The following is a 20,622-nucleotide window of genomic DNA, read 5'->3' as shown; positions in this document are numbered from 1 at the left end:
AAACAAAACGTTGGCACAAACATCAGGACTCTAACGGGAAATAAAACTAGCCTCAACCTGTTACCAAAAACTCACACCCATTCTGCTACAAAGCCCAGCATTTTCTAATCACATGCACACTATCCCCTAATTCTAACAGTAACAACTTCACAGGGCATCTAGCAGTAAGTATAGATGAGAGAATGGCCTGTATATTTATACTTGAAAAATACAGCTTAAGGAAGATCTACTGATATTTCATTTTGAATGCAGTTTTATTTGCTGTGCTTCACATTTTGGTCAACAGTCAACAGTGTCATATGAGGAAATGTTGCAGAACTGTTAGCATGTATCTGATATCCTGGGTATGCTCCAAGTCAGCAAATGGGAGACACAGCAATTGGAATTCCAAAAGCAGGTACACTTTCAGAACCTGATATCTTCTTTGAATAAAGTACACAGGTGCAAGAAAGAAGGCTAACTCCATTCTAACCAACACCTGCTGCCATTTTAATACCATGACATACCAATGGTATCAGAACAGTATGAGTAATGCTGGGACTGGCACTGATGTATAAAGCTAGGAAGAGCCACTATAGTAAAAGACCACAACTCAGAACAGCAGTCAGATTTATGGCTTCAGAAATGTCTTTGCACTGAAAGATGAAATGTCAATCAAAATCCATTTCTGTTTTGAATAGCCCCGGCTCCCCACGCTATTGACCAAATGTGCCACGTCCAATACTGTGCGGTCTATAGAGGTGCAGAGAGCTGGCACTTACATGATAATGCAACAGACCCTGACATAGCAGAGCAAAGCAGGGGTCCGGAAGACACTGGGCTGGACGCAGCGGGAATAGGAGTCCGAAGCGCTTTTAAAACCTTACCTTTCTGAATTTCTTCAATACTGTTTAGAAGAAGCAGCATTTATCAAAGTAGCCCGAGGTTAATGGCACAAAAGCATAAAGCAATTACACTATAAACGTCAGATTGTGTGGGTTTATTTTCCAGCTAATTTGACTACAACAGGGGTGTTATCTCCAATAACCACCTGATGTTTGTAGCCTAAAGGATGCTCAGCTTTCCTGCTGTTGTTTACGCGACCCATAAGTTCAGAATAACTATTCTAATAAAAGCTATCTGCTTGACAACAGCTAGGATCCTTTAAGCTACATGTTAAATGCTATATATATACACACACATTGTATTTACAAATTGTGGTGCTTCTGTTTGGGAAACAGACCCTTAAAAAATAACAGTGCTGCTAAAAACTAACTATTATTATCAGCGCCCCCTGGTGCATATTAAAGGTGAAAAACACAATTTGTTTAACAACACCATTTATTAGAATTGAAATAGGTGGATTGTAAAAGTACAAATATTTTACCAACATAAACCAGCTTGTGCTGTCATTATTTCAGTAGTAGGTATTACAAAAAAAGGTTGAAACAGTCTTCTTTATACCCAAATACATTCAATATTACATGCTGTATCATACACGAAAAGCCAACAAGTTTTGGACAAGATTAGCACAGCCACAACCTGCATAGAAATCAGATTAAAAACGTGTTCACAAGGAAATACAGTTTAGTGCAATCTTTAAATAACTTCAAAATGTGTTACTTCTTTTAATCTATACAAAGATGTGGAGCATGGTCTAACTGCATCCACCAAAATACAAACACTGAGAAGTGGAAGACATACAGTTTCCAAAAAAACCCCAAAACTTAAATACACAATGTTTTAGAATGCATGCAAAAGATACAAAAAAAATGAACAATTCTTTAAAGAGATACCTTGGTTTTAAGACTGAATGATATTAAGACAGTTCATTTTCCAAGCGTACATGAAATGTAATGTCCTTTGTCCCAGTCTTGAAAATGACATGAAAACACACCTTGTTGACAGTCCATTTGTTTACACCCTCTAAATTATTATGATCTGTAAAGACACACGTTTTCTCCCTACTTGCTGTATGCTAATCAGTTATACTATTGTTATACTTGCAGCAATTGGAGGTTATAAACTACATCTTCAAGTAGTTTTATAGATTCCGAAGTAAAACACTGTCAAATGTTTTTGAAACTTAGCTTTCTTCTATAATTATTAGAAATATAAAAACCTGGAAGCATAGCATCAAATTTGCATGATTTTTCTTTTTTTTTTTTATGAGAATTGTGTTTTTACTAAACAACATGAGGAAGATCAATAACAAAAATCATTATAAGTTTGGACTAGAAAAGGCATGCACTAGTGCTAGAAAATTCAAAATATACATTTATAGATACGATGTACCAAATTGCGTAGTACTGATTAAAACGGCTTCCATCAACACAAAGGCTGGTCTCCCACAATCCACACTGTCACACCATGATCCAGAAGGCTCCTTTTCTCTTAAATTTCAACAAATCATGCAAGATGGACTGGTCACAGCCAAGAGAGGAAACAGAATTGACAGTCTTGGACAGGGTGAGAAGGGCCGCTTTACTTCTTTACCTTTCCCACTTCTGAACTGGCCAAGGCAAGCACTTTATCTCCAGATCCTGTTTGGTACAAAGAATAAATACATTAAACGTGGCTTTACCTGCCACGCTGTTTATGTAAGATCTGCATTACTTTGTCAAACTTTTCTTTTCAAAATATACTGTGTTATATAGTAAAGGTTTCAATTTTCACTGACTAATCAGGCTCATAACTATCTATTAATTGTGACGTTCCTCTCACACACTTTTCATCTCTGCTTTTCGCTTGTTGGTATTTATAAAATATCTCTTTATGGATAAAGCAGTTGTCTACAAAAAGAGAAACAGAATATCTCGGCAGCAGTAGCACCAATCCTTTTTAAACACACAGATAATCTGCTTATCAAGAATCATTCTTCAGTACCATACATAGTAAAGACTAAATGCATTTTTGATAATATCAGAACAAACAATTATTTTTCAAACGCTATTACAGTAATATATATGTTTTACTTACCAAGATCTCCAGAAACTTTTTCAAAATGGCTTAGTGTGGCACTAGCGTTAGCAGAGAGAAAAGATTCATCTTCTGATGCGAGCTACATCCATAAAATAGGGTAGAGGGGGGAGGATAACATTAAATCAATGTTTGTTTATATACATCTTGTAGGCAGTAGTAATAATAATAATAATAATAATAATAATAATAATGTCTGTGAATACTAAAATTCATAATGATCTTCTAGACTATTATTTGTCAATTGGAATACTACAGCTACACGGTTTTGGGTTATACCATATTGTTTAGGGTATCAATAAAAGGATGAATGCAATGAAACAGTAAATGCTTTGATTTCATTCAAATGACCTTTTCTCCCAGTTTCCTCAAGGCTGTGAGGATTTCCACTTTCTGCAAGGTGTAAACACTGCGAGGCAGTTTCCCGACCATAACATCTCTGTCCATCTGCAGACACAAATCAAACCATTCAATATGAACCTTACGCACAGCACCGGAGAAAAGGCTCATTACTACACAGGGATATGCAGACTCCCTCACCTCCGCCAGTCTTGTCCTGAGCTGGCCGGGCTGTTTCTTTGCAAACATTCGGATCACTTCTGGAGTTTTGAATGCCTGACTGATGGCTGCTTGGATTGCCTGTTAAGATGAAGAGACACAGAAAGAGGATCAGTACCACTGCTGGAGACGTTTAGTAACTTTATTTTTCTGTAGACAATAGGCTTGTCTGTAAAGAGATGCCGGCGGGGGGTGATTAAAACATATATCAATTATAATAACATTTAATTGGGCATGATGATATGATTATCATGACTTTCTGGATCATTTTAGCAGAAATCTATAATTTAGCGTCCAACCCTATTGTATGAAAAAATCTGAATGGACTCAATCAGTAGGAACAAGCTGAATCACCAGAACAGCGCACAGGGGGGATTTCCGCCAGGTTCCCTGGATGTTTAATTCCCTGTAGAGAACATACATATCGGCTGTATTAAAAACACAAATAGTCTGTAAACAGAATAAAAGTGCCAGCAAAATTAAACTTGGATCCTTCTGCGGGACAGATTTTCTGTTTATTCCAAAGCAGCCCAATCCTTAGCTCAGTGTTTTGTTTGAAACTGCTCTGCTTACCAGCTGCATTCCGCTGAGTTCATCCACTAAAGTCATATCTCCCGACATGATTTTGTTCAGGGACTTGCTGAACTCGTTCAGCTGCTCCAGGGTTTCCTTTTTCGTCTCCTCATACTCCTCCTCGTCGAGCTCCTCTCTACGCCAGGAAGACGGACAAACAGTGCATTAAAAAAAGCCGCTCTTGCTGGTCATGGAAATAATGACCCGCGGTCACGATGAAACACTGAATCAGTAAGATGAGGAAGGCAGTGGGTGAAGCTAGTTTACATTCACGCTGCAAGAAGACATTGAGGTGCTTAGTAACTCATATACAACAGGACAAGTGTTTCATGTTATAAGCAGACAGATTACAAAGAAAACCAGTTTCAAGTGACCCAAACTATCCCTTAATGCCAGTTTAAACTGGTTTAACTGGAGTTTTTTTCAAAGACAACCATAACTCTGTAACAGCCAATTACAACAATTATTTTTAAGGCAACAAATCCATAACCAGCTACTAATAAAACCGTACATGTTATCAGATAAATACTGGGACACTTACCTGCACTCATCTAGATCCTGAAGCTGTTGCATCAGCCTGTCCAGCTGCTCTTCCAAGTTTTGTTTTAATTTGCTGGTTTCTGTCTTCCCTCGTGAAGCCATCTTCTACCTCTTTAACAGAAAGACCAGTACCTTGTAGCAGTATAACAGACAGACTGTGTCTGGTCTGTTTATAGCAAATCCGAATTCAAATCAGATGGATAAAGCGATCGAACATCCTAGAAATGCTGGTGAATAAATGTCGTAAATTAGGGGATGGGGGTTTGCGAGTTGTTTTGAAGATCGTACGCCCGAGTTCAACACCAGGGTACGGTAATGATTTAAAGTTGCTGTACTGTCAGTTACTGACAGTCAGTTTTAGCTACAAAGAGAATACGCCCTTCGACCAGTCGGTCTGCCACAGTAGACAGATGGAAAAAAAGACGTTTTTAAACGATTTGACTAGGACACCACCTCATACAATCTTCTATTAGTCTAAATCACTATTTGCCTAAATGTTTTAAAGTTGAATTGCCGAGACAATTTTATTGAAAATTATTTTATTATCATAAGGTAATTTGTGGGTACTTTACCAGTTGGTTCGGATTCCTTTCATAAACAGTTTAGCAGAGTTCTCAGCCATCCTTTATATTAAATAAACGTTTCATTTCGATGTTAGTTTCTCACCTTTGTCCAAATATAGTATTTTGATTGGAATCTCATGAGAGGGGGAACCTGTGCAGATACACCAGTTTCCGACCCCCTTGCCCAATCACAGAGCGCTTCTTGACCTGCTGAGTGTAACAGACAATATCGTCCCCGAGTTCGGTGAAACAGCGATTACCGTGGAAGGCAGGGTGCAGGTTCGCGTAAGTAAATATTTAAATTGTTTGGTTAAAAATTGTGTTTGTTGTATTTAAACTCACAGACATAACAATAATATGATATTCAGATACTTCACCAGCATGGCGCAACTCACTTTGGTTTTAAACTATTTTCAACAATATTTGTAGTGCTATCAAAACAGTAATGTAAACAGTCCACAAAGTAGTTGACGTGCATAATGTTAATTGCGCTGCTGAAATTGGTCATAGATGTACCTCATAAAACGTATTTTTTGAAGTGCGTTTGCTTTCAGTTTGACTAAAACGAGAGGGATACACACAAGTCTTAAAGCGTGTTTTAGCACTCCAGCTACCATCTGATTGCCATGGCAGCATTACAAATCCACATGCTGCATTAATACCACAGCACGGGCTTGTCGAAAAGGGTTTTACATATTGTTCAATGATGGAAATACAAATCCCATTGCAGTTGAAGTTCTGTAATACGATGATCTAAATGAAAATTGGCGATACACGATAAAGCAACGCCTTGCGTTCAAAACTATAGACAGAAAAAGAACACTACTGTATATTACAGTACTTTAACAGAAACGAGTGTTTTAATTTCTTTATTGCCTTTTTTATGTTCTTAGTTAAGTGTGCTCCATATTAGATCTGTGCCAGAATCAATTTACATTCTGCACAATTGAACAGTTGCTATAACAGTTGCCAAATACATCGGAGGGATGTATGTTCTGCTCTCTGTCTGGTAGTAAATCCCAGATGGTCCCTGAAAACTTCCCTAAATTAGGCTACTGCCTTGCTCTATAATTACCCCTGTAGTCATATCGCACATACATTTTAGCTAATTTCAGAACCTCTTAATCGATTGTAATGGAACTTAGTGTGGGCATTCCTTGTTGTTGAAGGAGTCAGAATCATGGAGATTCACACCAGTAGGAGTTCTGGCCTCTGATTTATGTACTGTAAAGGGACATTTTAAATATACATGTATTTTTTGAAGAATAAATTGTACATTTTAAACTAATTTTTACATTACTGCTATATATATATAATTCAGTGCGATCTTCATTTCAACATCACGCTGTTAAGTTACAGTACAGAAAATCCTTTGTGTTTAATACACATATCATCAATTCAGGCATATTTAAAGTCACTCTTAAATTAGGTCAAATACATTTATTAAAATGGAAAACAATTTTAGGTACAAAGACACAGTCACTTAGTCAAGTGTTTCAGCTTTCATTGCTGTTTCTCTACTGGATTAAAAAGTTCAGTTTTATTTAGACTTTATGAATGTTTAAAGTTATAGATGAAATACATTAAAAAAAAAAAAAAAAACTTATTTTTGAACCCCTTCAATCTCTGATGGTGATGAGTGAAACAGGTATGTCTATTAATTGGGTATGTTAAAGAATACAAAAGTGACACATTAGACACATTTCTTACTGTTTTAATAAGTAAACATTTCTCAATCATCTTTGATGTCGTACCTACATCACTTTAAACTGATGAACCTCCTCATCGTCCAGTGAATGAACAAAAGTAATTGGACTCCAGAGTAAAAGATAACTAGCAGCATTTGCTTAAGGATAAAGTCAACCATACCCCAGTTTTATTCTTTATCACTTAGCCTGAAAATGTAAGCCCAGAAAACAATTGTAGCGCAATCTGATGCGTGGGAATCCCTTTGAGATGGCAAAGAAAGGGTTGTTGAATCAACTCTATTAATACTTTGCGATTTGCTGGAAACATTGTCTTTAATGTAAAAATAAAATTAAGTAACAACCTGATTTTAAAAGCAAATAACAGCAATTAATGGTTATCTGTATTAACTGCACAGTACCTAACTCTCTCTCTCAAGGGAACGGGTGGCTTCATGAAATGGTAACACTCCCACATTCTTTGCTAAACAAGGTCTTCTGGGGTTCACTTCAATTAGGAAGGATTTACAAAGGCACATTCTGTGCTTGCAGTTAAAACACTGACCTCATTTCTGTAAAATGGTCAAAAGGCAGTTACGGTAACAGAAGATAATGCAGAAAAAACAACTCATCAGTGTCCAAGGCTTTTTCAAGGACCTGATCTTAAACTGTCTCTGCAGTTTATATTCAAGCAGTGATGGGGGAAAAACACAGATGAGAGTGCAGAGTCTCTTAATAATTAATACACTGGGTCTCTGACACAGTCTATGAATAAACAGACACGTCTTTCTTATCAGTTCTGCTGTGGGTTGTACAGGCACTTGGCTTCACTGTAGATATTTCCAGTTTCTCTGGTTGCCGGGGTTGCCATAGAAATGGCTTCCATTATTTATGAGGCTCTTCGTGTTTGATTTAGACGTGCCACAGGCAGGAGCAGCAGCTTACTGGCTGGTAGCAGAAACCAGTTTGAGAGCGCTTATCGAGCACCAGTCCAGGGGAGAGCTTGTTAGCAATCCAGCAAGCCCCTATGATCAGGAAAAATGCTAAAGGAAAGGATACAGTATTAGGATGAAATATGAAAATAGAATTACAGTGCGGTTTCAAAAAAAGCCATTATATTTAGCTGTATTAATTACAGTAATAAAAAAGGCTCAGCTATATAAATACTTATGGCTGTATTAAACTGCCAAATTATGAACATTATTAAATTCAAGTAGACTAACTGGAAATAAATAAATAATAAATAAACACACCTGTAGACAGCATACAGCATACTGACAGCACTAAAGATAGGTAGTACAATTCAGGAGTGGTTTTTGCCTAAAAAATAATAATAATGATTATCTTAAGCTATTGGTATGTTCACTGTGAGTTGAGGATTTTAATAAACCAGCACCAATATACAAAACTTGACAATGCAAATACTGATGTAAAATCTGTCTGCCACTTTAAATTTTATTACAAGTGAAATTGATATATATTCATTCTAGTGTACTGGTATAGCCTACACTGTACTTGGAAAAATGAAAAAAGATTTATTGTTGTTGTAAAGCATTAATCCCACTTACACACTGAGGTGCCCTGGCAGTGAGTACAGTAGTGCACAGTCCTACAGCGAATGAAGCCACACCATACACATGAAACCCTGCCTTCACCTCCTGAGGAACCGGGTCTACCAGGGTTAGGACCGTTGTGAATCCTAAATAAACAACATCAGCATCAGCCTGCAATTGTATTCAAAAGCTTTGTTTCTATAAACCGTGTTAAACGATTCTGGTTAGCCAAGCACACTTTAGCCCACCATAAGAGACTTCGGTTAACAACTGCAGACTTGCAAACGTTACAGACACCGGTGATATGTACCTGTGGTGATGAGAGTGAAGACGATGAAGCAGGTCAGGTTATTAAGAAGAGGTTGCTGGCAGAATCGAGCGGATTTTGGCCTTGAATACAAAAAACCCACAAATGAATTTAACACATAAAGCAGTTTGTTCATAGGGTTTTATTTAATGTCAAAATACTGAACACGGTTCAATTTGCTTACCTTAATAGGACGTAGAGTTGAGGGGCCAGAATGACAGTCACAAAAAGGACAACAATGACTTGACTGCAAAAAAACAAATACCGAAAACACAAGTTAAAGAAAAGTGCACTAAAGCTGCCTCTGTGGATGATAGTAACGTATTATTGTCTGTACACTGACACCACACACGCTGTGTTAAAGGTTATTATGGAACCTGCGATGTTACAAACAGGATTGTGCAATCGCCCGTTATCATCCGATTTGTAATGGTCCTCTTACTATAACAATTTGAGGGGGAGGGGGCTAGGAAAAGAGCACTGCCCCTCTGATTCAAAAACAGGACACAACGCCAATGCAATTTGACAGTAAACTTACAATTTCAGCCTACCGTGTCTCGGTAGCCGTCTGCTCAAATGATAAGCAGTGTGAGCGAGGCAGTAATGGAACATTTTGCTTGCTTTAGAGGTACTCCTGAAAAGAAAAACAAACGGGGTGCAGACTTGCAGGAGTAGTGAAAGCACCAATCACCTGTACCCCTTATATCGATGTGCCACGTGACACATCTAAAACAAATACATTAACCAAAATAACGTTTTAAAGGAGTTTCCTAGTATGCAGAGAATGTGTTCTTACCTGCACGCTGAATATCATCAATGTGTCCAAACAGTGGTCTAAGGGTTTTTAGTATCCGCAACATAAAATAAATACTGTTTCTCAAAATAAATATGTATTCCAAGTATGTTTCTAGCTTTGTCGTTGCATCTTATTTAAATAAGGGCACGTTTATTTAAATACAATACTCTGTCTGTTAGCTGAAAGATGACGCACTACAATAATATACAATAACACGGTCAAATGCTATCAAAATGTAACCACAGTAGTAGATGTAAACAAAAAACAGGTTTCCTTTTCAATACACGTTGTTAAAACATTAGTTATCAATCACAATTCGAGTTACCGTAACTTCTAGATAATTCCGTACACAGTAAATCAGAATAAAAGCGTACCACACAGTAAGCCTATTTGAACACATACTGTACAAAACACATACACGCACAACTTAATGTCTCAAACTGCGTTTTTTGAAATACTGTTTTAACATTATTTACAAATTCTACGGTACGCTCCGTTTACGACTTCAGCACTTTTTACCACTACCCAGTTTGTTAAAATAACAAAAACTAAAAGAAATACGGCGACAGACTGAGCGAAGAATCTAAACATCTTTGAATTTTTTGCCACGGTTTTATTTCTTGGAGTTGTTTTTTTTTTTAGCACCGGGACTGCCAGCGTGCAATGGACAATTTTCCTTCTAGAAAGTCAGTCCAATGTTCAAGAGAGAGAAAAAAAAACAACCTGGTATTGTGTTTCCTGTTTTGGGAGGAGCACGAAAGTGGGCTTTGGCTTGGTGTTTTAAAGCTACACTGCACCTAAACGTTCACCCAGTAGAAATGTATTTTCAGGGTTTGTTTTTCTTTAGATTTGAATATTTTGTTTTTTAAGCATCGCTGGCCCTCAGTCATTCTCAATTCTAATGTCAAATGTGCTTGATTTAGGCGTATTGAAATTCCAGTTGGTTTACATTTCCCGCATTTGGTTTCTCATCAGTCATCAATATAGGCCTATTTATGTTAATGTTTTGATTCCCCAGGCTTGTCATACCATCTAGCACTGTGGAAAGAAAGATCGGAATGTATTTGTAATCTTTTCGTATTCTAATATCACCAACCACGCATTACAATTTATATAATATGGCAGCCGAGTGAATCAAATGCAATTTTAATTGTTTATATATGTTAACGCTGGGGCAAGTTAAGACATGGCATGCCCAACCCCCAAGTTTGTTATTTCATTGGCTTTTGCGTTTTGTCTCGCTTCACACATTACCATTATCCGATGGATTTGCTGAATACAACAAATGCTGACGTAGTAATGTAATTTGCATATCTTGCCAACAAAACTCCTCGTTGTTTATTCATACAATATTAATGGTAATTTCGCATGTGTACCGGAGTTGTAATTGTAACGTGTCAGACAGACTGTCACGTTAACAGAATTAAGGGATGGTCTTTAATAACAGAAGTTGTACAAACTCCCCAAAATCTAGTCAACTAGCAATGGTCAGTTTCCTGAAAGCTCGCTTGTTTTTCACACTTGGAAAGTCTGTTCACGTCCAGGCTATGTTGCCACTGTCTACCCCATGCAAGGGGGTTTGGTGTGGGGGTTGCTGACTGAAGCATTATTCCCAGACCGAGTTGCTTCCCTTAAACGCAGCACATTCTGCTGGTTTGCTGGTAACCCAAGTACCGCACACCAGGGATGGCACAGACTCAGCTGGCAAGAGCCAGGTGCATCGCCCAGCCACTAAACTGCTGAAATCTCTTCTGACAAACTGGTACAGTCCGAACGCACGTTTCTGTTTCTTATGTTTTCTTTCTTTTGCTTTCAGGTTTGCTTTTGCATCCTAGACCATACAGCTTGGATCTAAAGCGACATGGAGACGGACACTAGGACAGAGGTGGTGCTCCTAGCTTGCGGCTCCTTCAATCCCATTACTAACATGCACATGATACTCTTTGAACTGGCCCGGGATTACCTCCATGAAACTGGTAAAATACACTCAATGATCTGATGATGTATTGTATATAATATTAATATATATATATATATATATATATATATATATATATATATATATATATATATATATATATAATATATATATATATATAATACCCTACCAACAAGAATTGTAACTAGGGCTTCTGATTTTCTGTGTTTTACCCCGACTTTTCTACTCCCCTCTGAGAATACAAGAATACAACTGATACCAGTCAAAGGTGTTTATATAGTATAACTGATTTCATTTACGAGTTTACCTAACTGCTTTTAGATTAATAAAGAGGAGTTGTTTCTGCTAAAGTAAGACTTATGATTTAAAAGCCCGTTTATTAGTTGTTTCACAGGAAAACTGTCAATGAAATCAATTTTACAATGCACGCGTTTTTCAGTTGTGATTGAGATACACGAATGGATTAACAGCTATGAACTGCATTTTAGAGTAGAAAAGTCTGTGTAAAACACTGAAAACCAGAAGCCCCAATTATAACACACAAAAATATATGAGGCACCTTTTAGGGACATAATTCAAAATGACACCTCATACACTACACACTGAACTTTCATACTCTACACTGTGAAATCTCTATTTTTTAAATGATGTCTCAGTCATAATTCTCGGTAGTGCAAAACTTTTGTAGATATATATAAATGTATTTATTTTTTGTTTCAGGAAAATACAAAGTTGTCAAAGGTATCATCTCCCCAGTGGGCGATGGCTACCAGAAGAAAGGCCTGATTGAGGCCTATCACCGTGTTGCCATGGCAATGCTGGCCTCAGAGAGTTCTAATTGGGTGACGGTGGACCCATGGGAGAGCGAGCAAGAGGAATGGGTTGAGACAGCTAATGTCGTTCGGTAAATCTAGCCAAGCAGAGCTGCCATTGTCATAGCATTAGATTTTGTATTTGGCTCGAAAATACAACCGCCACCCCACCCCCCCCCCACCCCCCCCCAAAAAAAAACCCCAGCATCTTAGCCTTTTGTTTAGACCTGTTGTTTAGTGCCTAGCACTGACCTTGGGTAAGTCACCAGACAAGCTGTATTCAGAGAATGTTGGGGTATTCTGGAGAAGCAACTTCAAAATGAATTATTTAAATATTAGTTTACTGACAAAAGTACTGATTTTTAATTTGCTTTTATGGCAGATCATTTCATGCAGTATATTTCATGTTGGCTTCTGTTGTATGATTGTAGTCTTAAATTGATAAATCCAGTTTAGCACAATCTAACAAAATATATATGGCAGTTTCTCTACCAGCTAGTCAGAAACATCTCGGTTGGGGATTTGCACAATATATTGCCCTTTTTCTAAGACCTTCACGAGGACATTAAGAAAGCATCCCCTTTTAGAATGATTGTCTGCCATGTGTCCTAATGCCATTCCCTGGTTACCTGATGCATGAATGCAATGTCTTGTAGGCATCACCATGAAAAATTGATGATGTCTGGCCAGTGTAAAGAGGAAGTTGATCATGTGAAGAAAGGAAAAAAGAGGAAGCATGGGGCCAGAGAGGGTGGAGTATCGGAGAAGCTCTTGAATACTGGTAAAATATAACAATATATTCAACCTTGTTTCTCTCTGTTACAAAGTGCAGTATGCTAATAAGCATGCTGGTTCATCCGGTCTTTAAAAACGCTATGGTCTTGCTGTAGGTGCCAGTGAGAAGTAGCAGGAGAGCTTCTGCTCAGGGATTCAGTTCTATAGAGAAAGGGACCCAGCACATGTGGGGGTCTGTTCAATTGATATCAGCAGTGAGGGAATCGAGTTCCATCTCCATTCAAATCAATACAAAAAGCTACCTTGAAGTTTTGTCTTTTACAGAAAGAAAAAAATGCTAGCTGTGTTAGAGGTTAGTCATAAAAGATTACATTTTGAATGATTTCAGTGACTGTGGTATCAAAATGCGTCAGTGTTTAGATCTGTGGAGTACACCACGCGGTGTCTGATTTGTAAAGATCAAGCTAGTGATAACAGAGCTAGCAACCACAGAGTCGTAGCTCTACCCTACAGTCTTTATATACATTTGATGCATTTAAAATTACAAGGTGAGACAGTTTCAGCGATCATTTTCTCTACACACGTTACAAAGGATTTAATACATAAATCCAGTAATCTAAAGGTAATCTTAGCACAAAAATGATCGCTGAAACTGTCTCACTTTGTAATTTGAAATGCATCAAATGTATATATAGACTGTAGGGCAGTAGTTTCCAAAACTTTGTAGATTTTTAACAGTTTAACAAACAGAACTCAGAAATGTGTTTGCTAACTGTGGGTCTGGGTTTAATAGTGACTTCAAGGAGGGCACAATAGAAGATTAGAAGGACCTTTGAGTATGGAATACCAGAGTCAGTCAAAACTGAATGTTAAGTAAAAAGACAAAAAGCCACAAATGCCCATTTCATAATGTTTAGTTAAACCTGTAAGCCTGTATCTTTCCCAGCTGTTCCTGAGCTGAAGCTGCTGTGCGGCGCAGACTTCCTGGAGTCGTTCGGCATTCCGAACTTGTGGAAGCAGGAAGACGTTGCTGAGATTGTAGGCAAGTACGGGCTGGTCTGCGTCACTAGATCCGGGAGCGATGCGCAGAAGTTCATTTACCAGTCTGACCTCCTGTGGAAGCACAAGAAGAACATTCACCTGGTGAACGAGTGGATAACGAATGACATCTCTGCCACCAGGATCCGCCGCGCCCTGCGGAGAGCGCAGAGTGTCAAGTACCTGTTACCAGAGCCCGTGGTCAAGTACATTCAGAGCCACAATCTGTACAGCCCAGAGAGTGAGGAAAAGAATGCTAATGTTATACTAGCACCATTGCAGAAACACGCCAACATTTCAAAATGATAAGGTGTCATATCATTTTTACTTATTTCAGAACAGGTAGAGCTTTTTTTTTAAATGCTTGTTTAGTTTCTTGTGCTAAATTGTCCTATATAACCTCCCACTGCTGCAAGCAGGAAGGTAACTGGCTCCCTGAGTGTCAAACAGATTTCCCTAACTCATTGCAGCTAAAACTACCTGTAGACAAAAATAATCTGACCTGACTTTCTGATAACAGAATGCACAAAAGGCTTAAGGAAAGGAGTAGTAAACAGGCACAAAATACTGAACATAATGACAGGACACTAGCTTTGCAGCTCTGTGCTATGTATAAAATGCATACACTACAAACATTTATCTGTTCCTTTTTGCGACAAATGAACCCCCTTTAAATCTGCATGCTGTTTTTGTGATTACTTGGTTACACTGAGGGTTAAACCTGTACTGTGAACTTGAAAAACAAAACAAAATAACTGCAATAGCAGTGCCTGCAGTTCACGTACAATTTGGGCTGCATAGTGTGCTTTCTTGTTAATACCGGATTGAAATGTTAGATTTGTATTTTTTATTAAAAAGAAAAGTTTAAAATCATGACTGATTTCTCTGACATGTTTGATTTTACAAAGCATTTTACAAGTTTCTTTATATATTAAACTTTTTGTAGATGTAACAGTTTACTGTGTTCGGAACAAATCACTAATCTCAACTGGGCAGGCAAGTGACTGTTGAATTCACAGATGTGGCAGCCCTTGATGTAATAAATAAGTTACAGCCAAAGGTAGCGGGAAATGATTGGTCATTCTATTAATATTTCCAAGTGATTGTTTTTCAATTGCAGCTCAGTTTGGAGCAGTTTCCTGTTTTAATTGGATGGCTTCTCTGTGTGCTGGCTGGCTCATATACTGCAAGCATTGGGCATGATGATGTGTTACAGTAGTGGAACGCAGCACTAATATTGGATTTAGATTTTATTGTCATATGGTTTGCTTGTATTTCCATATATTCAAATAACAAAGCAGTACCAAAAACAAATCGCAGCATTCAAATTGAAATAACTATTAACCTTTGATGTCGTATTTGGATACCATTACAGCAAGCCATACCTGCTTATACTGTTTTGAAACAGTACAAAAAACGGTATGTTTTTTTTTTCTCCCCCCGTTCTATTTATAACACAGTTCACCTTATCCTCACTCTGCTTAGTTTGCCCCTGTGTATCTTGTAAATGAAACAAAGTAAATTAATGGATAATGTGGAGTAAGATAACTTTGCAGTAACTAGTGTGTTCCCGTCTTCAATGACGCAATGCCATTTTATCGGGTAGCTGTTGCTATTGCGACAGAAACAAGTATTGCTGATCGAAGCCCCTTCACTCCAACAGAGCTCTACGCACACCTTACCACCTTTCAGCCTCAGGTGATCAATGTAATGGCGAGGGTTCCAACCCTGGTAGCCGCTCCAGACTATTTGATAAGTGCTGTATAACAATAAGAATAATTGCTTTTGAACGCGTTGATAAATATAATGACTGCTGCTACACTGCTTGTGTTTAATCTTTCTGCTGACCTCCTACCTCCTTTGAAACAGTTCTGATAGCAGTAAAGGTCAGGGAACAGGCAAACTGAACTTTACTTGCACTGTGACTGTGTGCTTGCCCTGAAAGCCAACTCACACTTAACACATTTGGCACTGGTTGTTAATGTGTGTGTGCAGATGTTATGAAAAGGATATTATTTTCAAATAATAATATAAAAAAGGTCGGTTGCTTGTCAGCTGTCACCTAAAATGACGTTAATCAACCATATTGAAAAAAAACAGATGTTAGGTGCTTTCTATTGTGCTGTGTTCCATTGTGTTTTCTAATCGCGTCATAGTTTTATAGGGCAAACAGTGCTGTTCATTACAGGTATCATGACGTTTTGTGGTTCACATCAACCAACTCAAGATATGCATTTAAAATATATATATATATATATATATATATATATATATATATATATATATAGATAGATAGATAGATAGATAGATAGATAGATAGATAGATAGATAGATAGATAGATATATAATATGCAAACTTTGCATAGTAATGGGTTTGTAAATCCGACCCATGGTAAAATCTTTTTCTGGCAGTTAAGTGCAGATACCTCAATATTATAATGTCTGACTAGCTTTTTTGCATCTAATAAATAGTTGCTCAACTATGATTGTGAAACGCTGTTTCAATCCTAAATCGGACACTGAAATCAGTTAACATTTGCTCCACATTTTGAACGTGACCTATCTAACAGATCCAGACAAGCTGCAAATAAAATTGGACTACCTCCAATCAATTCCTCCCCTGTCCCGGCAGGGTTAACCCAATCTACAAATACAACCAACCTCACACTGAAGAAACCTCAGCTGCACTCTCCTCCTAACACATTTCTGCAGCTCGCTTTCAAGAGTGCTCCTGTCCCCTGTTGAATTCTAACATGCCTGCCGATTACAACGGTACCTGGAATATGGTCAGTAATGACAACTTTGAAGGTTACATGCAAGCATTGGGTGAGTGAAAAGTGCATTGTCTGAAGTTTTAATTGTGTCTGCAGGTCAAGTAAGGGTAGGAATTTTTTATTTATTTATTTATTTTACCACAGAATCAGTTGCAATATGTACCACAAACTTTTTAGTCGCATTATTTGTGGCGATTTAAATATCCTCCCTGACCTTGTTCTCTTTGTCCATTCGTTACAGTCACAAGCACGGCCAGTCACATGATTGAATTGCAACTTGCCTTACTCGGAGTCAATTGATTTGGAGATTAATAATTTAAGAGGAATGTGTAATAATGTGACTAGATCAGGTGATTAGATTAATAGGCTCATTACCATTTGTTTTTTCGTATAACCAGACAAGCACAGCGGTTGAGTGTTGCGTAAATTACTTTGTGTTAATTGGCGAGTCCAACGATAAGGGACGCAATCTCCATATAGTTCCCTTATAAAAGTCTTGTATACCATATCAGAAGTGTAGTTGAACACGTTGGTTAATTAAAGCACAGATCACCGTGCTAAAGTTCGGCACCACAAACTTGACTTAGTTGATGACTTGCTTAGCGAGTCCGGCTGTCTGAGTTTGCATTCAAGGTCAGGGTCTTTTGCAGTAACCCTCAGCCAGACCCGACTAGTTCACATTACACTGTAAAGCTTTTGAATTTGAAACAAAGCACCGCATTTGTGTTTGGAAGTTGTTACCCAGTGATAATCCATGTGTCCTTATTTTTCCGTCAAACTATTCAGATTAGAAATAGGTTCTATTAAGAATTCGGAACATCATGTGAATAATACAACAAATACGTTATCAATTATGACAAGTGAAATTTAAAGCTTTTAGCATATTTGTCGTTTATAATGTAGTTGCAGGCTTACATTTTGCCTGACAGCTCATTGAATTTATATTGGACTCAGAAGGACATGAGGATGAAGGAATAAGTAGGCATACGAGTTTCTAGGGACGGAAATAAGACACCCATTGCATAGCAGTTTGATCCATTCCTGGTTTTACTATAATAAGACACACCCGAGCTTGTTACCGACGCACTGTAAGCTAATCAAGCATGCAGTAAACCCTGGAACGGGTGGAACTGTTATGCCATGGGAGCAGGGATGGTAACACGACTCCTATTGCATAGCGGTTTCACCCATTCCAGGTTTTACTACGAGCTTGATTAGCCACAGTGTATCGGTAACAAGCTCTGGTGTGTCTGATTAAACTCATAGTAAACCCAGGAGTGGTTCAAATTGCTGTGCAATGGGAGTCTTATTTCCGTCCCTTGTTTATTTTCTTTAATTCCAGGCATTGATTTTGCTACTCGGAAAATCGCTAAAATGCTGAAGCCCCAAAAGGTGATTGAACAGAAAGGGGATTTCTTCAAAGTCCAGACTCTAAGCACCTTCCGGAATTACAACGCGGAGTTCACAGTGGGGGAGGAGTTCAACGAGGAAACCAAAGGACTGGACAATCGCAAGTGCAAGGTGAGGCTGGGTTTCCACCTGCCACTAGGACGGATTATGCCAATTCCTCCATCCTGAGCAACTGGGAAATTACATCGGGGTAGGGGCCACAGTCCAACTGAACGTTGCTTAAAGTCTCTGTGTGAAAATGTATTTTAATTTCTCTGCGCAGACGCTAGTTACGTGGGATAACGACAGACTCGTTTGCGTGCAAAAGGGAGAGAAGAATAACCGAGGCTGGATACACTGGATCGAGGGAGACCAGCTATTTCTGGTAAGGTTTCTTTTACCAGGTGCATAAGAAATGAGTGTATTGAATTAGGGAATCTGTGGCACAGCTGATCCAATTCAAACCTGGTTAGGGCATTAGTTAGAGCCAGGATTCCCAATCCTGGTCCTGGGGATACACTGCTGGTTTCCATTCCAACCGAGCTCTGTTACCTAACTAGAACCTTAATTGAACTGAATTTGTTTAATTAGAACTAATTGTTTTCAGCTCCCAAACAGTTGCAGAGTTCAAGTTACTAACTTGAACTCTGCAACTGTTTAAAGGGCTGAAAACAAGTAAAAAGGCTAATTAAGCAAATTCAGTTCAATTAAGGGTTTAATTGAGAACCCGGCTGGAATGAAAACCTGCAGTGTATCGCCAGGACCAGGATTGGAGAAACACTGCTTTAGAGTATAAGAATATGGGTTCTGTATATTGAAACCTGTCCTTCCAGGTATGAAATTAAGACTCTTATTGTATAGCAAGTTCACCCGTTCCAGGTTTCAGTACAAGCTTGATTAGCCACAGTGTATAGGTAAAAAGCTCAGGTGTGTCTATAAAGCCAGGAATGGATCACACTGCTATGCAGTTTGAGTCTTGTTTCCAACCCTGCCATCTGTATAAATGTTGCTAACATGCTTGCATTTTCTTTGCCAGGAACTATCCTGTGAGGATCAAATCTGCAAGCAAGTTTATAAGAAGGCTGATTGATTAATGTTTCTTGAAGAGGGAGGAGGGAGGAGGGAGGAGGGAGGAGGAGGAGGGAGGGAGGGGGGGGGGGGGGGGGGGGGGCTAGTGGTTTAAAAGCAATTTAGTATGTAATAGTCCATCTGTATGTTGATTCTAAAAAAACAACTCTTAATTGTTCAAGCAGTGAGGATAGCCTATACATTATTTTACACATTTTGTTTGACTTTTTTGTATTTTACATTGTTATTTTTGTGGGTTTTTTTTTTTTTAAATGCTTTGCAGTTGTTTGTGTTTGTAAAGAATCTAGAATTCAACAAGGAATATTCTGTAGACCTGCCATCTGCTGACACCAATAAAGTATTTTCAGCCAAATGTGTTGAAGGATAATTGGTTTAAGAACATAATCTATAAAAAAAGTACTTTATTGCCAGTGAATAGTTGCTTATTTATACAGTTCATTTTACACTTATAAAATGTAAAAAAAAAAAAAAAAAAAAAACTATACTTTGTTTCACTCAAGAGAGCCAAACTTCCCAACGTTTCAGTAAGTTTAACATACCTTTGAAAAAAGTGGTGTGCTATGCATAACTTGAACCACTAGATGGCACCTTTTGGTCACTTTCTAGTTTATACTCTCCCTTGATTCTTCTAATCTGGTTTAAATAGGAAATACCAATTGGTAAGCAGCTCAGGCAGTGCAGCACAGCAGGCTTTACAAAGAAGCAGCTTCCCAACCCAGAACAATGGATGGAGCTCAAAATCACACTACCAGGATTTTAAAGAGCTAGTCCCCACAGAGCTCAAAAGCCTTAGTTACAGAATCCTCTTTCATTGTATTGTAATAATATATGGGTATAAACAGGTCTTCAGGTAACTGTGGCCAGTACAATACAGATTGAATGACACAGAGGTCATTTCCAGATGTGCGTTGTTGATCATCAATTCTAAAGTGTGCTGTCACTTAAAAAAAGAAATAACTTTGAGAACTGCATAGAAAAATACAACAGCTTGGCAGGTGGCTGTTCTTGGGAACAGTCTTTGCTGCATATGTAGGGATTTAGAAGTGGTAACACATCTGCACCATGTGTGCTGCCCATGGCAAGCCCTACACCCAACTGACGGTATCATAGCAGGTTTTTCTAATGTTTTGTCCAGCCATGTGTCTCTGGTTCGTGAAGTCATGTGATACAGTGACCTTTCAAATGCATCGACTCCATTGATGTGGTATAGAAGTAAGTAGAGCCAGCAGTGTTGAACGATTACAATACTACATGATTTCTCATGAGCCAGGCACTTCACAGAGCAAGAGCAGAGGGAAGATTGGTAAAGAACT

At 38.3% G+C, this 20,622-nt stretch overlaps 3 protein-coding genes across 8 annotated transcripts; 1 reads left to right on the top strand and 2 right to left on the bottom strand.

Moving 5' to 3' along the window:
- Positions 1-1,306: 1,306 nt before the first annotated feature.
- Positions 1,307-5,382, bottom strand: LOC121328680 (protein LZIC). Of its 5 annotated transcripts, none has more exons than XM_041273629.1 (7): positions 5,296-5,382; positions 4,631-4,740; positions 4,090-4,225; positions 3,499-3,597; positions 3,310-3,405; positions 2,959-3,040; positions 1,307-2,522 (listed from the first exon to the last, which is right to left on the bottom strand). In XM_041273629.1, exons 2-7 carry the CDS (start codon positions 4,729-4,731, stop codon positions 2,464-2,466), a joined length of 573 nt encoding a protein of 190 aa, XP_041129563.1. In that variant the 5' UTR covers positions 4,732-4,740; positions 5,296-5,382; the 3' UTR covers positions 1,307-2,463. The 5 variants fall into 5 exon arrangements, with proteins under 5 accessions (XP_041129563.1, XP_041129564.1, XP_041129561.1 ...); XM_041273630.1 differs by having other exon boundaries at positions 4,631-4,856; positions 5,296-5,363; XM_041273627.1 differs by having other exon boundaries at positions 5,202-5,322.
- A 31-nt stretch (positions 5,383-5,413) lies between these two features.
- Positions 5,414-19,341, top strand: LOC121328956 (nicotinamide/nicotinic acid mononucleotide adenylyltransferase 1-like). The gene is made up of 9 exons (XM_041274111.1): positions 5,414-5,477; positions 11,350-11,509; positions 12,193-12,376; positions 12,941-13,065; positions 13,966-14,355; positions 16,758-16,883; positions 18,174-18,352; positions 18,504-18,605; positions 19,257-19,341. Exons 2-9 carry the CDS (start codon positions 11,395-11,397, stop codon positions 19,308-19,310), a joined length of 1,275 nt encoding a protein of 424 aa, XP_041130045.1. The 5' UTR covers positions 5,414-5,477; positions 11,350-11,394; the 3' UTR covers positions 19,311-19,341.
- Positions 6,891-10,259, bottom strand: LOC121328682. 2 transcript variants are annotated; one of them, XM_041273631.1, is made up of 7 exons: positions 9,534-10,259; positions 9,276-9,371; positions 8,922-8,984; positions 8,741-8,820; positions 8,446-8,576; positions 8,131-8,197; positions 6,891-7,920 (listed from the first exon to the last, which is right to left on the bottom strand). In XM_041273631.1, exons 2-7 carry the CDS (start codon positions 9,347-9,349, stop codon positions 7,790-7,792), a joined length of 546 nt encoding a protein of 181 aa, XP_041129565.1. In that variant the 5' UTR covers positions 9,350-9,371; positions 9,534-10,259; the 3' UTR covers positions 6,891-7,789. The 2 variants fall into 2 exon arrangements, with proteins under 2 accessions (XP_041129565.1, XP_041129567.1); XM_041273633.1 differs by lacking the exon at positions 8,131-8,197 and having other exon boundaries at positions 7,818-7,920.
- Positions 19,342-20,622: the final 1,281 nt, after the last annotated feature.

This window comes from Polyodon spathula, chromosome 16 (assembly GCF_017654505.1).
Source record: "Polyodon spathula isolate WHYD16114869_AA chromosome 16, ASM1765450v1, whole genome shotgun sequence".
In the NCBI taxonomy this organism is placed as follows: Eukaryota; Metazoa; Chordata; class Actinopteri; order Acipenseriformes; family Polyodontidae; genus Polyodon; species Polyodon spathula.
The sequence above is the reverse complement of the archived record's forward strand: the minus strand, read 5'-3'. Positions and strand labels throughout refer to the sequence as shown.

Excerpts from the sequence above, each read along its gene's own strand:
- LOC121328680 (XM_041273629.1), bottom strand. The coding sequence starts at position 4,731 with ATGGCTTCACGAGGGAAGACAGAAACCAGCAAATTAAAACAAAACTTG. Across the intron at positions 4,226-4,630 it reads CAGGATCTAGATGAGTGCAG|AGAGGAGCTCGACGAGGAGG; the intron begins GTAAGTGTCCCA and ends TTCCTGGCGTAG. Across the intron at positions 3,041-3,309 it reads TGAGGAAACTGGGAGAAAAG|CTCGCATCAGAAGATGAATC; the intron begins GTCATTTGAATG and ends TTATGGATGTAG.
- LOC121328682 (XM_041273631.1), bottom strand. The coding sequence starts at position 9,349 with ATGTTCCATTACTGCCTCGCTCACACTGCTTATCATTTGAGCAGACGG. Across the intron at positions 8,985-9,275 it reads AGACACGGTAGGCTGAAATT|TCAAGTCATTGTTGTCCTTT; the intron begins GTAAGTTTACTG and ends GTTTTTTTGCAG. Across the intron at positions 7,921-8,130 it reads ATGCTGTATGCTGTCTACAG|CATTTTTCCTGATCATAGGG; the intron begins GTGTGTTTATTT and ends CCTTTCCTTTAG.
- LOC121328956 (XM_041274111.1), top strand. The coding sequence starts at position 11,395 with ATGGAGACGGACACTAGGACAGAGGTGGTGCTCCTAGCTTGCGGCTCC. Across the intron at positions 18,353-18,503 it reads TGGACAATCGCAAGTGCAAG|ACGCTAGTTACGTGGGATAA; the intron begins GTGAGGCTGGGT and ends TTCTCTGCGCAG. Across the intron at positions 18,606-19,256 it reads AGGGAGACCAGCTATTTCTG|GAACTATCCTGTGAGGATCA; the intron begins GTAAGGTTTCTT and ends TTTCTTTGCCAG.